We start from the raw sequence: 19,138 nt of genomic DNA, 5'->3' as shown, positions 1-19,138 counted from the left end.
TGTTCCTCTCCCATGCTCTTATGGGGCATGGTGCAAGTTTCAAACGTGCTGTGGAACATCAGGAGCTTTGGCCGAATCCCTCCCAGATCTGACCTTGTGTCTTTGAATAGTAATAAAAGGATGTCCAACTTGCAGAAAAGCTACACACCTTGGATTCAAAAGTTAAATATTCTGAAGATCTTGGTGATTTCGGTACAGACTCAGAATCGAATGGATATTATTGACTTATTGTGCTGAGTCCTGATCACATGCAGTGATTTTACTGCCAACATTCTTCCCTGGAAAGCTGAGCTTTTTAATCCGTCCATCCATTGGTACCATACTCTGTGCAGAGTGTTGGTTGCTGCCTAAGCAGTCTCCTGAACTATTGGGCGCAATCCTGGACGGGTTACTACTCCGACACAGTATACCAGCAAGCTGGTATACCAGCACTTATCCAACCAAGATATTTTAGTTTTGTATTTTGAATTAATTTTATGACATTTGTAGAATTTGTTTTTTACTTGGAAGATGTGGGTTACGATGTGTAAATAAAGGTGGAAAACGTCTGATTTCATGCAATTTAATTCCAGGCTATAAGGCAACAAAAGGTCAAAATTTTGAAAGGGGGTGTAGACTTTCTATAGGCACTGTTCATATAACCTCTGTTTTCTATACTTGTAGAAACATAATTTTTACAACATTTTTAAAACAAACTAACATTTTTTTTGCCCTCTTCCTTTAATTGGTCCTTCCTCAAAACCATAACAGTAAAGAGAGGTAAGTTGAGGGGAAGTGGTCGAGTAGAGATTGCTCGATGATGCCATCCTGCTTTAAAAAAAAAACAACAAAAACTTGAGAACACCGATAGCCATTTAAAAAGTATGAGGTCTTCTGGCTTTGCAAAGGCTGACAAACCCTGACGAGTTTTTCCTTTTAAAATAGGCAATGGTCTCAGTTGCCTCCCCAGGTCTGCTTGCATGGATCACAGACGGATGATACGTCTCAGACACATCCCGTTTGTCAAAATCCATGTGGAAATAACTGACGAGGCACATGGTTCCTGGTCGAACAGCAGTGAAAGATTTTAGATTTGATATTGCTGACGAAAGTCGTTCAAATAAACTCAATTGAATGAACGACTGTTCCATTGCTTTAAAACCCCAAACTGGCCAAGTGTGATTAATCGAAGGGATGGATGGGGTTGTGGATGGATGGGGCATGAAGCGATGAGTCAACTTGTTTTTAAGATGTAAAACAATGAACTGATGATGTTAATATCCAGGATTGTTTACAAGAGCATTTAATCAATTCCCACTCAGCCTTTCTGCAGAAAAGAGTTTGCTTTTCTTTCTAAGTATGCTAAACATCACAGGTCCATCGAATGATACAGAGGAAGTACCACTTCCCTTTGAGCCATCTTGTCTGGGTCCAATTCTAAACTTGTAGCTTGTGCATTGCGTCAATGTGTGTGCCGGCCGGATGGGCCCGGATGGGCATTAAGCTAAGGACCCTTCTGCTCGCAACATTAACGTACAAGTTATGACTGTTATCCTGGTCAAATTCAAAGTGATTGCCCTGATTTCTTCTGGTGGTTCTTGGTACCCACCACGACCACTACCCTCCTTGGATAAATTATGACACAAAAGTGTGCCATGGTCATGCACATTTTTATCGATGATGATGATGATGATGATGATGATGATGATACGTCACAGATCCAATCTTTTTCTCCATGCAGTGGACAGAAAAAGAAGGCTCTGATCGTTGGAGATGCCATGCCAGGCCCTCCGATGACCCCTCGCTTTGACTCCAATAATGTAGTGCTGCTCGAAGACAATGGGAATCCAACAGGAACACGGATAAAGGCTCCGATTCCAAGCTCTTTGCGGCGCCTGCAAGGCGAGCATTCTAAAATACTGGCACTCGCACAGCTCTTTGTGTGATACTCAGCAACAATGGGTTTGATTGCTTGGCACTTTAGAATTTGTCGACAAGCTCTTCAAGGGGTAAAAGTCCATTAAAGCACAGGACATATCTAATATGTATTCAATTATCATAATTGAATTGGTATATCATTAAATGACCTAGCAACACCTTCAGTATTTGGTGCATCGGTTCGATCAGACACAAAAAATAATACTGAGTCAAAAGATTTTTCCTCCAATCATGAAGAAATGGTCCTGTACCAGAGAAACATGGAATATGTGTTAGTCCTTTCCTCTAATTTCTAGCCAGTATCACAATTCTACTCAGCAGTGGTGAGGTGCCTGATTACACTGAGAAGTCATGTTTTTGGTTCTGAAACATTTTGCAAAGGGAAATACTTTTCGACCCCACTCGTACATGAAATTGCCCAAAAACTTCCGACGTGAACAATTTAAAAATTGAAAAGCATGATGTGATGATAAAGTCTTTTAAAAGTTAATTGGTTTTTGGCAGTAATATGTAACAAATCACCTGACTTTATGTTTGTTTGTGATTAAAGTTGCAATTCAGTCAGTTGCCCCCACAATAAAATTGAAACAAACCACAAGGCAAGCGTAACACATGTCGATTCCATCTATTGCTGATATTTTAAAAAGCACCATGTTTTGGTCAGACATACAGTATAATTGCATGAAACTTCTTTAACGGCTTCTATTATTCCCACCTTGTCAGGTATGGAAACAATTCTAGCCTGGCATTCTGGAACCGGAATTTGGAATTTCTTCAGGGTGCCGTTGATAGCTCGCCTTCACTTCACCAAGGACAACATGGGATCTTTAACGTCCACAAGCTAATGCCGGTAGATTGGACCCCAGTTTAACGTCTATCCGAGGGACGACACACATTGAGGAATCATCCTGCCTGCGAAACACCAGGATGACAGTTTATAGCCGGGTCGAGATGTGAACCCAGGTGAGACAGCTTAGAGGTGAGTGCGTGTACCTCAAGGCTATCCTGCCAGCCCCCGTCAAGTCTCAGTTGAATCTCTGAATACTTGAGAAAGTAAATAATACCTGAAAAGAACAGCATACATTGAGAGTTTTGGGACCTTTTAAATGACTTCTAAAGATTTTGAAGAATTGTCTATTGGATCATCTCATTTTGTTAACCTCTGTAGTTTGAAAACGTTTATTTGAAAAGCAAAACGAGACTTGTAATACAACTTTTTACAACAAAGACAAATGAATAGACCCCACAAAAAGACAGTGAAAACCGACTTGTTCCGTTTGGGAACTCCTCCATCCACCACTATGTACAAAGTGCAACTCAAAATCAGAGGCAAAATTAATATAGAAACCCAAGAGTAAAATAAAAAATAAAACGATAAATACTCAATTCATGGCAGGTAGTCCATTCACGGGCAACAGCAGGCAGGACAGCCGGCTTCGTCCCAAGCTACCACAAACAAAGCATGCTTTTTGAACCGACAACATATCTGAGGGAGAGAGAACTGAAAGACAAAGAAAGTTTCACAAAGGTCTATCTGTATCCCGGTGGTGTGCTCTTCCATTGTCTCCCCACCATTTGTAAACAATAAAGTGCAATAAATCCTCATAAGGAAAGGGAAAAAAAAATTTTATTAGTCAAAGTCTCAACCCCAAGATTAGGTTTTGGTTGATAAAGTTTAATGTTATGACATAGCAATTTTATGGATAGGAAATTCATATCCAAGGTCAACAAAAAATGAATAGTTCCAAGTAGGACAGACGTTCGTCTTCCAATAGAGGGTGGTCGTAGTTGGGCTGCATCTCTATATCTATAAAACTGAGGATGTGTGTGTGTGTGTGTGTGTGTGTGTGTGTGTGTGTGTGTGTGTGTGTGTGTGTGTGTGTGTGTGTGTGTGTGTGTGTGTGTGTGTGTGTGTGTGTGTGTGTGTGTGTGTGTGTGTGTGTTTTTATGGTCGTTATGCATTTCCACAAACTCCAAATGTTTCCATTCAAATTTCGGTATGATTATGGCTTTTGGTCCAACTTAGGTCATTGGCTATAAAAAAATTTCCATAACACTTCCGATATTTGAAAAAATTGATAAATCGATATCGCTTATGGGATTTTCCATTCAAATCCACTCAAGTTTAAGGCCTACGGGGGACGTAAATTTCCACTTTGCCCCGGGCGCTGTTTCCCTCCGCTACGCCAGTGCCAAAAAATCCCTGATTGCAGAACAAATCTATAATTAAGTTCATTCTTGCATTTCCCACTCAACTCCCCAAATAAGCTTAAACGCAATTTCTTTTTAATTGCTTGCCCTCCCTACCTTTTCTGCTGCATACACTGCATTTGTGTATTGTGCTTGTGGTGCATGCGAGAAATTTAAGGTGTTAATTAACGTTAAGATGACGAAATCTATCCCGTGCATGCAGTTAATTAACGCTAATTAACGTTAAGATGACGAAATCGATCCAGTGCATGCAGTTCACGCCGTGCACACGTGCAATCTTTTTGTGCATGACCTCATTGCGCGTGTCCTATTGGTTGCTCAAGGTCATTGCCCTTAGCTTTACTTTTGCACCGACCACTCACATGTGGTTTGGGATGCAACTCATTTGTCATTGGTCGGGCTATGCCGAGGAAAAACGTGTCACATTTTCTCCTGTTCCGCTATTGTCCGGTCACATCTTTAGTGCTGTGGACTACCGATTATCCTTTTTTCCTGTGATTGTGCTTCTGCTGTTTCCCGTTCTGACGTCGTTTCTTAAATGTTCGGAGGAATAATCCTGAGCTTGGCTGATTTTCAAACGCCGTTCAGTTACACTAACATTACACTTCCTATCCGTGAGTTATTACTTTTGCGTTTAACCACTCCCCCTTTTTTACATATTGTTTTTTCGATATAAACCCCAACTTGTAAATTTACCCGTCTAAGTCGTACTCTACCCTACAATTTTTTTTTGTTCCAAAAACCGTAGTTGTTTTCAATCTCGGTTTACCTTTTTCGATAATGCCGCCTAAAAAGAGGGTTTGTCTTGGGCGTTGGACAGCGTTAGCCACGACTCGAAGGGTTTCTAGGGCAAACGAGTCGCTCGAGGAAACAACCGCCCGACTTTCACAGAATGCCCTGCACGCAGCGGAAATCTTTGCTTCCGAGGGCGATGAACAGCGGGCGGTTCGGCTTTCCAGGAACGCTGCTGCAAAAGCTGCTTCCAGGGCTCTGGAGGGTATTGAGCAGCGATCGGTTCGGCGTTCCAGGAACGCTGCTGCAACAGCTGCTTCCAGGGCTTCGGAGGGTGATGAACAGCAGGCGGTTCGTCGTTCCAGGAACGCTTCTGGAACAGCTCTTTCTAGGTCTACTGAGACTCCACAAGAGCGACGCGCAAGGTTAGACGGTAATAGTCAATGGCGGGACAACATCCGTGGCGTCACGTGCCCAAACAAACAGTTTTTGTTTCGAAAAGCTTTTCAGTACGAGGCTGAAGTTAACTATTACATGCATGGTGACATACAAATTGGTGAGATGCGCTTCACCTGCCAATTTTGTTGTGTCCTTAAGTGGGGTGGGGAGTCACCAGGGATGTGCTGCTCCAACGGTAAGGTCAGTCTACCTCCACTTGAGGAACCGCCACAGCCTTTAAGGGACCTGCTTGCAGAGTCTTCAATGACTTCAGATAGTTTCCTTAAGCTCATCAGGAAATATAACAGTGCCTTCCAAATGACCTCTTTCGGGGCGCATGTTGTTAGGGAAGGGGGTTGGATGCCTACGTTCAAAGTTCAGGGTCAGGTTTACCATCTAATTGGGTCGTTGCTCCCTTCGCAAAACTGTAAACCTTCGTTTTTGCAGATTTACTTCATTGCTGACTACAACAAACAGGCCGATGCACGAATTGATATTTTCCCTCCACCTGAGGACGACGAAGAACATGACACCTTAGACAGGGATGTGCTGCTTAGCTTGCAACGCATGCTGCACGAGAAAAATAATTACGTTCGGAGTTTTAAGTGCGCCTTAGAGTCAGCCCCATCCCCTACTTTTTCCGTTGTCATTGACGCGGATAAGAGGCCTGCGGGGGAGCAGGCCCGCCGATACAATGTCCCTTCATATAACGAGGTCGCCATACTCCTCCATGGGGACCAGCGTAAAAAGCGGGACATTGTTTTGCACAGTCGCGATAGCCATCTTCAACGAATCAATGAAACGCACCGGTCATATGACGCCATATAATATCTGCATCCGTGCTTTGGCCCAAGGTTAGGACTCTACGTCTCAGCACTAACATGCGAGCTCACCTGCGTCATTCGCACAGCCTCTCCTTACGCTTGGCGATGGCCCGATGCCAAATGACGACCGCGGCTTCGTTTCATTAGACTCCCTTTGCAGCGTTGTTGCTACTGCTTCCGATCCTATGGATTCAGTTTTCCTGCAACTTCCCCTTAAATATTCGGACATGGAGTGGCTAAGTCAGAGGGCCATTCTGGCCCCAAAAAATAGCGTTGTGAGCAACGTAAACGATCAGCTCTCCAGCTCATTCCTGGAGAGGCCTACGTTTACAAGTCTATTGACAGGACTATTGATCCAGAAGACGCAGCAAACTATCCTATTGAGCTGTTGAATTCGCTCGAGCCTCCCGGATTGCCCCCCACACCTTGAAGCTCAAAGTTGGTGCTCCTATTATGTTGCTCCGCAATTTGGTTCCTCTAAATCAGTGTAATGGGACACGCTTCGTCATCAAGGCATTAACACCACGTCTCATTGAAGCCACGATAACTGCAGGTTGCGGCCAAGGTGAAGTAGTCCTTAAACGTTCTGAAAACCTAACTCATCTTTTGCGTGTTACTTCCCCCTTTTATCCGCCTGTCAATACATCATTTCACCCTACGTTTTCTACGGTACCATACAGGTCCGGATAGAAGAGTCTTTACGCGGTTTCGGGCCGTCAATTATGAGGTAGTAAGCGTTTAACTGTTTAGTGGTGGAGCTATGCTTATTGTGGCTTTCAGCAGCTATTCAGGAAATTTGCAAGAAATCCCGAGCAATGCCGGGCTTTACTGCTAGTTTGGTGATAAAGTGGGTCTTAGGATTTTATAGGGTTCTTATTGTTCTAAATTCTAAAGGGTGTTAATGTTTTAAAGGGTCTTAAGGGGTCAAAAGGGTCTACAAAGGTTGAAAAGGACTGTCCCCTATCAGCCCCCACCCCAATTCTATGTCTTCCCCTCCTCCTTTGAAGTAAGAGGGCATTAATGACATAGAGTTAAATTAAGAGGTTAAAATTAAATAACGTGGAAACCTCAATGATACAATCTCGTGATATGTGATAGACGTACAAACATAGGTTACATTTTGAGTTAATTAGCGAATCATCTCACCACCTGGATGGAAATTTTTTAAAATACTCCATTCGTTTTTGCCATCGACATCATGAATCGTCATGCCGAGTTTCAAAACGATCCGTTGAGCCACCTTGGAGGATTACGGAAAAAAAACCAAAAATGTTAATTGACCCACTGACTGACGGAAGGACTGAAGGATATCGGTATGGCTTCCGCAGCTCATCTCAACACTCCGTCATAGATGAGCTAAAAAGTGTGCAAATAATTACCTTTCCCAATTTTTTCATCATGGCTGCTTCCTGCGAACACTTTTTTTCTCCTTTACTCAAAACAATCTGTCCTCACACCGGACATCCAGTCAAAACAATCCATCCTTATTCGATTAATTACTGTTCAGCATGCCCACAAGTCAACTACTTCATTTTACATGAAGCATTTCTGGGCATCACATGCACACTAAACAAAACAATACATACGATCCTGATTAATTATGAACGATATCTCGAGAATGGCTTCAATGGTTTCAGTATAGCTCTGTATCATGTACAAATTCTAAACACTGAAGATTATGTTCAAGCGAGGACAAGACACAGCGACCGATAATAATAATGAACTGATGCTAATGAATTTTCAAGTTCATCATGCAGATTGTGATTGATTGGATGTGCCAAAGCTGATGTAGTAGTTACAGACAAAAATGTGAAACTTTTTCTCAGTTATTTTGAAAAGTAGCAGAGTGTAGAGATACAGACTGATAGGACAACACAGATATTTAAACATTCCCATTAGAGAGTAATACCTTGGATAATGAACCATTTTTGGCAACAAATAAGCTTTCAACATTTCAAAGAGAGATTGACACACAAACGCGTTTCATGAGGCATTGTGTATATTTAGCCGATACCTTTACAAATTGCATTGGTTAAAGAAAAGTGACATCACCAATAGTAAGAGCAAACATTACCTTAATGCTTTCATCAGTATAATGCTAACCCTCACCCAAAAGTGAACCCTAATAACCATTTCATAATTTATTTTTTCTTCATAATGCCAGTACTAACAATAAATTAATCAATGAAATTACTGGTAAATAGCATTAAGGCAACTATTACTGATACAGACTAGATGTACTGTACATATGTACACTTCATTTTAATTAAAGTAGCACAGGCTATTGTGAAAGCTTCAGCAAACTAAGCTGCTGTCTTTCCGGCGGTGCCGCCATTCAATACCATCACCATAGATTGGGGCAGCAACAGGAAACAAGAAAGGTAAAATCAAGTTTTGGCCGAAGACTTGGTGTAAGTTGTCAAGACACCCTAAATCATACATATTCACGCCGGCTTGCGCCTCATGCGCAGTCTGCCCATCGGACGCGAGCACAAGCTGAAAAGCAAGGGCAGGAGCACACACCACACAGTGCATGGCGTGCATGTTAGCCAGGATGCAGACCACAAGATCTGTGATGCTCTCCCAGCCATGAGCGTACCGCCACACAGCCGCAGGCCACACATAACCAGGTAAGGCATGAAGGTTCAGTGGGCCATCCCTCTCCACCAGATAGCCAAGAGAAAGCAACAGTGAATGCAGGCTGGCAGCAAGGGCATGAAGAGACAACCCCACAGCAAACCGGAGGTTATGGTGTCCCACGCAACATGCAGTCAGTGCGCAGTGGCGTTCACGCCGTAGGATGCAAGCAGAGCAGGTGACACAGTGGCGAGCACGGGGTGGCACGTAAGCCTGAGGCGTCACAAGCATCACACAAACTTCTGATCACATTATCAACCCACAATGTTCTGTTCTCCACATTAATGATCAAAAACACTGAGTAATGCGACAGTAGATCTCATCGGGATTTTAATCGAAATGGTTTTGACCATCTTCAATGCCGTTTTGTCCCTCTTAGTCTGCTCTGGAAATGTATAAAACTTATCTCACATATTGTACATGTACTGTAAACATTGCTGACTATTCATCAGACCCATTTCATCTGGCTGTCAGCATTTCCCAGGAATGTATTTGTGGTGTACAAACTTCCATTCAGAAGCAAAATCTCAAAATGCTTTATAAAAAAAAACTCGAGGCCTGAGGAAGTTTGTAGACCTTCAAACGAAACATCAACTGAGGCTAAGTCTACTTTTTCCTGATTGTTTCAAAATTTGTGGAGTAGATCTTTGTTACATTTGTTGGTTGGCTGTGCCTTCTCTATTGAATGATACAGGGTGTTCACAAATTACCGTTCCAAATTCAAACCGTAATAAAAACAAAATCAAATTGGTTACAATGATGTGGTTTGCTGCATGTGACAGAACATTTCTCGGTTTATTTACTTTTTTTTTTTCATTTCCAGATCTCTCCTGTGATATGTGGCATCACATTTACTGCAAATGACATCCCTACAACAAAAAGTGCAGTGCAATGCCTGGTTTTGAAAGACCAAATCAGCGACACAGCTTAAATAAAGCTTCAGGACAACCTATGGAAGGCAGCCACAAATGAGAAAAATGATTTGTGAGTGGCAAAAAAACTTCATGGAGATGGGTAGGATCCTGCGGAGGAAGGAGGAAGGCTGGCCAAGAACAAGTGGTGAGAATGTTGAACATGTTCATGAGTTGTTCAAGCACAGTCCCCATAAGTCCATTCAAACAGCCATTAGAGAGCTGCAGCTTCCACCCAACTTATCCATAAAGTTTTGTTATAAATCTGTCCACAACTTTTTAAAATGTAATGCTATGTTTCGTTTTTGGCCCCATCTCTCAATGCTGAAGAATCACTTAAAAGATTTAAAAACGATCGTATCTGGATTTGGATCCTCACCAAAATCGAATCAATTTGTCCTTGTCACACACCCAAACTGTCCACCAAATTTTGTCCAAATCCATCCGCAACTTTTTGAGATATCCTGCTCGCAGAAACAGACAGAGACAAACAGACAGGTGTGAAAACATAACCTCCGTCCACCTTTGGAGGCGGAGTTATTGAATAGTTCAAGCTGAGAAACGAGTGGGACAGATGCTCGGCTCCCGATGGAGGACGGTCGCAGTTGCTGTTCATTAGGTGATAAGGTTGATTTGATGGTAAATTAGGAGGTGGTGGGGGCTGAAAGGCCTGATAACACGATTGTATTCCTGCAGTGAAAACTATGAAGGATGAGCAGCGGGTCCTAAGTTGATGAAAAACGTTCTATTAGTTTTTGTCCAGTGAAAGGATCCTTTTTTTTTTCTATAATACACAGTCGAGACTCGTGGAAGAGCTCATACTAGTACACTGAACGGATCAGGACGCAACAAGACAAATTGAAGAAGGGAGAGAGAGAGAGAGAACCAACAGCAAAGTTGAAGGCCAAGATAGAGGCAGACATGGAAAAACAGTGGGTGTGGGGAGGAATGAGGGGCAGTATAGGATGCATCAGGTGGACAACATGGATACAGAAGGAAACTTAGGAGGGAAAATTGGAAATATGAAAGGAGGAGGGATTGGAGTGGGGTTGGTAAGGGGTTAACGAGGGTAGAAAAGATCATGGTTTTGGATTGGGGATGATCTCAAATGGTGGTAAGCAGCTATCTTTAAGACATGGAGGGAAGAATGAGATTGAAGAGGATGTGGAAGTTGGTTCCAAGAGGCAGGAATAGAGGGGAATGAATGAGTGTAGGTGAACTGATCCTGGATGTGGGTAGTTTCATGAGAAGGGGTGAAAGGTGGACTGTGTGTGCCCCGAAGAAACTTTGGTGAGACAAAGCACGGAAGGAGCAGAGGGGACAAGACCAGAAAGGAGGTGGTAGAAGACAGAGAGATCACTGACCTGTCTGTGATGGCAAAGTGATAGACCCAGATACTCAGCTTCATCACGGAAGATTGCAATAACCTTGAAGACCTTGGTTTCCATGACCTCAAGCTGAGCAAGATGTGAGGCAGGACAGCCAGCCCAGAGGGAAGAGCAGTATTCCATGAAGCTGTGGATGAAGGCCTTGTAGGTGGAGATGAGTTCATGTGTGCCAAGGAAGGACTTTGTATGATGGAGGATGCCAGTTGGCAGCGAGCTTTAGAAGCCAACTTTGAAATCTGGTTTGCCCTATAAATGTCATGGCTGACAGTGAGACCCAGGAGTTTTAATGAGTGAACTTCCTCAAGAGGATTGTTAAGAAAGTATCTAGGAGGTTTTGCCAGACGGTCCTTTCAGAGAGAGACGGTGACAATGTAAGATTTGTCAGGATTGAAAGACATATTCCAAGTGTTTGACCATCTTGTAATTTTGTCAAGGTCTGAAGAGAGGGAAGAGGCTGCAACCTGCCTGTCTGTAGGATGAGGGATATCATGGCAGAGGGTGGAGTCATCGGTAAATAGATAAAGAGGATTTTTGAGAGAGTTAGAGAGATAAGTTATGAAGATCAGGAATAGGGCTGGGCCCAGAACACTTTTCATGGGGCACTCCCCCTTGACAGGGAGATGAGATGAGAGGATTCCTTTGGCTATGAGAATGGAGGAAGTCAGGAAACCATGTGTTGAGTTAGCCTTGGATGTCATAAGCAGAGAGTTTGGAGAGTAAGGCAGAATGCCAGTCTTTATCAAAAGAAGGAGATATATCCAAAGAGATTGCCCTGATCTCATGTCTGAGGGCCTCCATCCATTGTTGGGTGAGTAAAAGCAGCATGTCCAAGGTGGAGTGTCCTGGACGGAAACCATTTGGTGATCTGAGATGAGGTTGTTGGAGAAAAGGAAAGATTTCACAATTACCTGTGATGATGGATTCCACGACCTTGCTGATGATTGGATGGAGGCTGAGAGGTCTGTACGAGGTCTGTACGTAGTTAAGGAGGTCAGCTTTTGCACCTTTTTGATGTAATGCAGTGATGTTGGCTGATTTCCAGGCAGATGGAAGATGACCTTGGGCAAATGATTACCAGGGAGATGTTGACTCTCACAAGCACATGATTATATTAACCCATTAGAGCATGGAAAGAGCAGGAGACATTTATGGGAAAGTTCGTCATCACCAGGTCCAGAAGGGAGGATTTACCATTGGGAGAAATCCTTGTTGGAAAGTTTACAGATTGAGTCAGTCCAATTGAGTCACAGAAGTCCTTTGCTGAAGTGCCATGGCTGGTGAGAGAGGTTCCAACACCTAGCCAAGTTGCATGATGGCAATTTAGATCACCACATAGGAAGAGAACACCAAGAGGAAGAGAGTGGGATGAGTGGTTAAAAGTTTGTCCATGTTGAGAGAGAGAGAGAGATAGATGTATATGGAGTTGTCACTGTTAGGAGGACAGTACAACAGCCATGTGTGGAGACGAACAAAAGAAAGTAGCAGAGGGGAAGTTGCAGCCAGAGGTATTCTTGGAGTTTGGAAGGTGTAAGAGCAGTACATGGACATTGAGAAAGTGAGTTCTTGATTCTTGACCCTTCAACCCCTTTAGACCCTAAAAGATCTAAAGCAGTGGTTCTTAAACTTTATTGCCCCCTCCCCCATCCTAACGAGTCAATCTCTGACCCAAATCCCCACCCCTCTGATGTTGAAGTGTACTAAATATTATTACAGTTCATTAAAAGTGATGTCAATTTAAGAACAAAAAGACATCTTCCACTTATAATTTTATTGAATAATCCATATGCAACCAGCTGTTGTGCACAACAATGCAGAAGATATTCACAAAGGTAGTACAAGCAGGTACTCATAATAATGAAATGGATTATACTGACACTTTTAACTTACATTTCATATCACTATAAAAACTAGAATGGCCACAGACAAACAGTGGTGAACACATAACCTCCTTCCACCTTCAGTAGGCGGAAGTAACAAAACAGACATACCCGTGTTACATTTACAGTTCAAATCATTAGCCCACATATAACCAACTGTTCTGTAACACAACGCTATGAATATTACAGTAAGATGCATCACAAGCAAGTATGGTACTTGTTAACAAGATGGGTGGTACTGGTACTTGGTGATGTCTGGCTGAGTGCGCATCAAAGATCACTCCACATCAACCTCGTTTTGCTGCTTTGTTTTGATCCCAACCAGCGCTGAAAATCCTACCCCTCACAGATACGTCAATGAAAAGGGGTTAATTACTTGAAGGGCTCGCTGGCTTATATTCTAGTATACTGGTAGGTACTTCCCCAAGGCAAGTTTCTTGAAGTCATTCTTTGCCACAGAATCAAACTTCAATTCAAGAAACTGCTCTTGTAAGACTTCAGGGATGTCCTCAACTGCAATGGAAAAGGGATTCCACGGAAGACTGAATTCAAAACTAAATCATGCTTTCAATGTCAGGAAAATATTGATGGAATTCTTCCTCCAAAGCTGGAAGTTGACTCTCGATCTTGGCTTGAAGACATCACTGAGGTTTTTGTCATTCAGGACTTCATCAAGACGAGTAAAATATGCTGTGTTCCTTTGTTTGATGTGACTCTTCCACGGCTGCGGCTTGGTGATGAATGTTCGAATTGCATCATAGTTGCCAATGATAGTTGTGTCTCCACCTTGCAGCTTGAAGTTGAGGACATTTAAGGCCTCAAAAATGTTTGAAATGTAAGACAATGACAAGCAAAGCTCCTGCCAATTAAAGGTGGCGAGGTACTCATTTTCTTCAGTTTCAAGAAACATCCTCACCTCATCTCATCTCATACAAGTGACCCAACATGTTGCCCTTTGAAAGCCAGCACATGTTCATGTGGAACAGTAGTGTGTCGTGTACTCCTCCAAAATCACGACATAACTGCACAACCAATCAGGTGTTCAGAGCACTACGTTTTATGTGGTTTGCAATTTTGATCATGATGTTCAGATATTCCTCGAGTTGCATGTGGAGTGTCCTTGCTGCCAAAAGCCTCGCAATATATGATGCGGTGTGTTGAAATAGCTGAGGGACTCTTCTCCTTGACTTTGGTGGCGAAGCCAGAGCGTGATCCAAGCATGGCCCGAGCACCATCAGTACAAACACCAATCACCTTCTCCCATGACATTTCATTCTCGTGGAAGAAGTTTGACACAGCAGTAAAAACATCGTCAGCTTTTATGCTTGTCTCCAACGGGCAGCAGAACAACGTATCTTCTTCCATAGTCTCATTCCTTCTGAATCGATTTGAAGCTTAACTGTAGAGTTGGATAGTGAAATCTGTGCCAGCTTCTCGTAGTTCTCCTGAAATCACAGCTTTGCATCACATAGAATGCATAGTTTCACAAGGGTTTCACTGATGCTTTGTGGCTTTTTGCCTTGGCTATCATGAGAGATAATTCATATTGTTACGCTACACTCTGATGCTTCCACAACCTTTGCCGACCGCTGTCGAAATGTTCCGCCACTGACCAATCTCATTCCCTTATAGCTTTTTTTTCTTGACTGCAAAGACGTATTTTGGCTTATTGACCAACTCTGGGTGATTGCCAGAGAGGTGACGCTTCATTTGTGTGGGGTGCATGGCATCATTGCTCAGGGTTTTGAAGCATATGACACACTGGGGCACTTCTGAGTGCCCCTTCATGATGGATGTGAAGCCATATTTGAGGCAATCATCACTGTATTTCCTGTTTTGTTTTGTTTTTGGTATACCTTGTCGAGGCCCGTGTGAGAGCTAACACACAACGCACAGCAAGGGGGGCATGAGACAAGAGGGGAGGGAGTGGGAAGGACAAAACAGTGGGGAACAGAGCCATTAGGAGATCTGTGGAAGGGAAAGGGATGGGACGGGGAACATGGGGAATATAAGATGGACATTACAGGGACTTTCAGGAAGGAAAGCAGGGAATTTGAAGGAGGTGGGCATGGGTGGATTATCGGGGTAGAAAAGATCGAGGATTTCGATGGGGGGTGATAAGAGGAGCCGTGTCTGTCTGTCTGTTTGTTTGTCATGTTATAACTTGAGAACAGATTAATGGATTTTCAATGAATCGAACTTCAGTGGATTCAGGGAAGAGTCGTCTCCCTCACCAGAAATTAGTTGTCCGTGAAGTGAAAACATCCTGAAATGTGTGCGTACGTGTCACGTCCGTCGCCAGCACCCAGTCTTTCCATGCACCCTCTCGCGAACAGCCTTGAATGCCAGTCATCGTCTGGGAAGGCACCGAGATAGTGTGTCACGGGTTTAGACCCTCGTGCTGCGACACGGGCAGCTCCTCACACTTCACGAAACTAGTGATGTCCAGTGGCCCACACAGTCCGTCGGTGACTGACCCTGCCTCACTCGTCGGCACTGCTCACACCCACACGCGCACCACACGCTCGCTTGCTCAAGCACTGAGAAGGATGAATTGTCTTGTTGGCGCTGGTCAGACACCCACACGCGCACCACACGCTCGCTTGCTCACTTGGGGGCTCGCACGCTTCCTCTCTTGCACGCTTCCTCTCTGGCTCGCTTCTTCCCTCGCGCTTCTTGCTCGCTTCTCACATGCTTCCTCTCTCGCTTACTTCTCCCTCGCTTACTTCTCGCTTTCTTCTCCCTCCTCAGAACGGACCTCCAATTGTTTTTTTATATATAATCGGCCCATCTTGGTGGGCACAGACTCCCCCAAGCTCACCCCGCCCCACTTGCGCACCGTTACCATGACATCCCGTGCGCTCCAAAAAAGGCTGGTGTCGGTGCTCGCGAAATAAATATGTGCATAAACGTTGCTGAGGAAAAATGAGGCGGGGTCAGCGCTCGTGAAATAAATGTGTGTAAACGTGTCTGTCGTAAAGAAAAAAAAAGCTTCCCATGAGAGAGGGGATCTATTCTTTACCCTTCTCAACGCATCACATTTAGAATCCCATTAGACATGGGGATGGGGCTAATCTGAACATGCATTTTAGGAAATAACTGTCTGAGGACCTGGATGTGTGGATGCATTCATCAGACCGGATTCTGAAATCCGTAAATATATATATATATATATATATATATATATATATATATATATATATATATATATTGTCTTGTCCGGCGGGGGGGGGGGGGTTAACCCTAACATGGACAGATGCCAAAGCTTCTCCCTTGAAGGCTACAACCGAGACTCAGAGATTAATGCACATGCATTAACGGGGCGTAATGGCGGAGAGGTAATCCATCCAGGAGGAGCACAGCACAGGGGCGCCGCACCAGGACAGCACACGGCTACAGTTTCTGAAAAGGAATACATTTAATGAAAATAAATGAATATTTACACCGGCAATAATTCAAAAGATAATGGTAATAAGAATTAAGTAAATAAATTCTACAATCAAGGCACCTCTCACACAGACTAAAATACAGACAAAGGGAGCACAAAATGAAAATAAAAACCTTTCAACTATTCCTGTACTTAGCTTGGCTCAGAGCTGATCCTTGTGGAATTGGAATTGAGGCGCTTCTATCTGCATGTGCAGACGTGCGCAAATGGCGCTTCTCTCGTAGTGGGACAAACGCAATCCAGGCAATCCACGAGCAGCACTCCGCATCAAGGCTAAAATCCCCAGTGTAACGGCTTCGTGTGTTCCGATCGTCCTCACCGACCAAGAGCAAAAGGCCAGCGTCTTACTTCACCACATGAGTCAAATCTCCTCAACACAAATTCAATGGCCGTGTCGTCCTCCTCGGCGTGCGCTCACCCTCCGCTCTCGCCTCTCTAAACAATGCACCTCGTGCCTCCACTCTGATCATAGCTCTCCACAAAATACACAAGCCTACTGTGTCCGGTGCCTCTCAAAATGTCCAGCCTACTGATCACGGCTCTCCACCAAAAGCAGGCAAGCCACCCTTCTCCTCTCGATCACTCTCCTCTGTCCTACCTCTACCTCCAGGGTGTGGCCTGCTCACACCCAACCCGGGAAGACAGGGCTTTCTGCCCATTTGTTGTGGTTTCAGGGACGTGTTCCCCACCTTTATTGCCATTCTTGAAATATTAAAACGTAGGGAAAAATCACAGAGGGCAATCATATACTGGGGAACTTATTATTACTCCCTAGGCAAATTAACACTGCACCACCCCTCGTGTGGTGACACATAACACTTAAGCTCACAGATTCCCTACTTATTCATATCAAGATGCTTCCTACTCGTCCACAGACCAAACAACTCTACACAATGCTATATTCCCGATTAAATTCTTCCATCTACCTCCACAATCGTAATATGTAGTTTTATGTGTTTGCACTTTTTGCAGAGTAAACCCTTCATGCCAGCATTTTCCATGGACCCCTCGTGAATCCCCTGAGATCTCATCACGCCCCCCTGTTTAAGAACCATTTGTCTGAAGGATGTAAAGAATCTAAGGGTCTAGAAAGGACTAAAAGGGTCATAAAAGGTCTTTAAAGGTTTCAGGAGCTGAAAGAATGTAAAGGTCTAAAGGGTCCATCAGGGTTGAAAGGGTCATAAGGCGTCTAAAGTGTTGAAAGTGTCAAAGGGCTCTTAAAAGGTCTAAAGGAGTCCAAATAGTTGAAAAGTCTGGTGGGTTTAAATGTCTAACGGGTATATTCCAAAAGTAGTTTGCGTCATACGGGTCTAAAGGAGTCTAAAGAATGAAAGTGTCCAAAGATATCTAAAAGTTCTTAAAAGGTCTCAGGTTTTAAATGATTTTAAAGCGTCTTAAAGTCTGTGGTGTTTAAAGCGTATGTTTCAATAGTAGTTAGAGTTGAAAGGGTCTAAAGTCTTTTAAAGGCGGAAAAGGTCTGTAAATGTTGAAAATGTAAATGTTCTTTGAAACTTTGCCTCCACTAAAGTGTTGAAGGAGTCTAAGTGTCTAAAGGGGTCTTAGGGCTATTAAGGTTCAAAGGGTACATTCCAATGGTAGTTGGGATCTGAGGGGTCTCTTGGGTTTTAAGGGGTCTTAAGGGTGTAAAGTGGCAAAAGGGTCTTAGGACAAAAAGGGCTGTCCTCTCTCTGCCACCCAACCCTTGACCGTGAAACCCTCTATTGTCCCCTTCCCCTTTCTTTCCCGTTCTTCAAAGCAAGAGGTCATTGATGACATGAAGAGGTTAAATTAAATAATTATTAAGATTAAATTAAGAGGTTTAAATTAAACGATGATGAAACATTTGTTTTTATTGAATTCATAATTGTGGATGATTGAATATCATGATATGTGATGGACATACACACTTAATATTTTGAGCTAATTAACTAATTATCTCACCACTTGGATGAATTTTTTTTTAAAGGGCTGCATTCCTTTTTCCGCATTGACGTCATGAATCATCATGCCGAGTTTCAAAACGATTTGTTGAGCTGCCACGGAGGAGTCGGGGAAAAAACATCAACAGACCCAATGCCGGACGGACTGAAAGACTGACTTTCACAGCTCATCACGGCTTCATTACAGATCATCTAAAAACGCTACTTTACTGATTGAAAACAATTTCATTGGTTTAAAATTGAATGACGTCATTACCTAAACAGGCAAACCAACGAGATTTCACAGCAACTCGGATGCTCATGCGTTCAGCCCTCTTTTGTTTTTTGATACCGATTGTGACGTCACCACGTAATAACAAAACCAGTTAACGTCATAACGTAAATATTGCCGATATCGGTAAAATATATGCTTCGTTTTAATAACGTAGTACCTGACAAAACATGCAATGCTTCCAATCACGTGGCAACGGAAGAGGTAGTTCGATGGGAGGAACGATGGACTGGTGGCGCACACATTGCACGTAATTTCCCAACACGTTCAGCACGAGATAAAGAAAGATCACATAGCGCAGAAGCAGCTGGCCTGGCCCGTACACCTTGTAGTTCTCGGGCAATGTCACCACAAGTCCCACGACGACGGAAGAGAGAGTCACGGCCCAAAAGTACACCACAGCAAGACGGTCGAGTCGCCGCCACCACACAGGAATCGCCATTGGTCACCCCTGATCGGTGATTGATCAACAAACTAATTCGCTGGCTCCATTCCGGATGAAAAATTAAACCCGCCCCTCCAAAGTGTTTCTAGCCACCAGAGG

The 19,138-nt window shown here is 43.5% G+C and overlaps 2 protein-coding genes across 4 annotated transcripts in view; one reads left to right on the top strand and one right to left on the bottom strand.

Annotated features, from left to right (window-relative positions):
* MRPL14 (mitochondrial ribosomal protein L14) overlaps positions 1–2,515 on the top strand; it is a 21,528-nt gene extending 19,013 nt beyond the window's left edge. For both annotated transcript variants that reach the window (XM_085869362.1, XM_085869361.1), the window contains exon 5: positions 1,721–2,515. In XM_085869362.1, coding sequence (XP_085725488.1) covers positions 1,721–1,925 — 205 coding nt within the window. In that variant the 3' untranslated portion in view covers positions 1,926–2,515. The remainder of the gene's footprint in view (positions 1–1,720) is intronic.
* LOC147032061 (putative palmitoyltransferase ZDHHC24) lies at positions 1,267–19,138 on the bottom strand. Of its 2 annotated transcripts, XM_085869359.1 has the most exons (3): positions 18,755–19,137; positions 8,722–8,972; positions 1,267–8,618 (listed from the first exon to the last, which is right to left on the bottom strand). In XM_085869359.1, the coding sequence occupies exons 1-3, from the start codon at positions 19,034–19,036 to the stop codon at positions 8,567–8,569; spliced, it is 585 nt and encodes a 194-aa protein (XP_085725485.1). In that variant the 5' UTR covers positions 19,037–19,137; the 3' UTR covers positions 1,267–8,566. The 2 variants fall into 2 exon arrangements, with proteins under 2 accessions (XP_085725485.1, XP_085725484.1); XM_085869358.1 differs by having other exon boundaries at positions 1,267–8,972; positions 18,755–19,138.

Source organism: Eptatretus burgeri, chromosome 2 (genome assembly GCF_056783735.1).
Source record: "Eptatretus burgeri isolate ZD-2024b chromosome 2, Ebu_testis_v1, whole genome shotgun sequence".
NCBI lineage: Eukaryota > Metazoa > Chordata > Myxini > Myxiniformes > Myxinidae > Eptatretus > Eptatretus burgeri.
The sequence above is the reverse complement of the archived record's forward strand: the minus strand, read 5'-3'. Positions and strand labels throughout refer to the sequence as shown.

Coding starts and splice junctions, on each gene's coding strand:
- LOC147032061 (XM_085869358.1), bottom strand. CDS start 19,036: ATGGCGATTCCTGTGTGGTGGCGGCGACTCGACCGTCTTGCTGTGGTG. Junction 8,973..18,754: donor AGCATTGCATGTTTTGTCAG/GTACTACGTTAT, acceptor GTGACGCCTCAG/GCTTACGTGCCACCCCGTGC.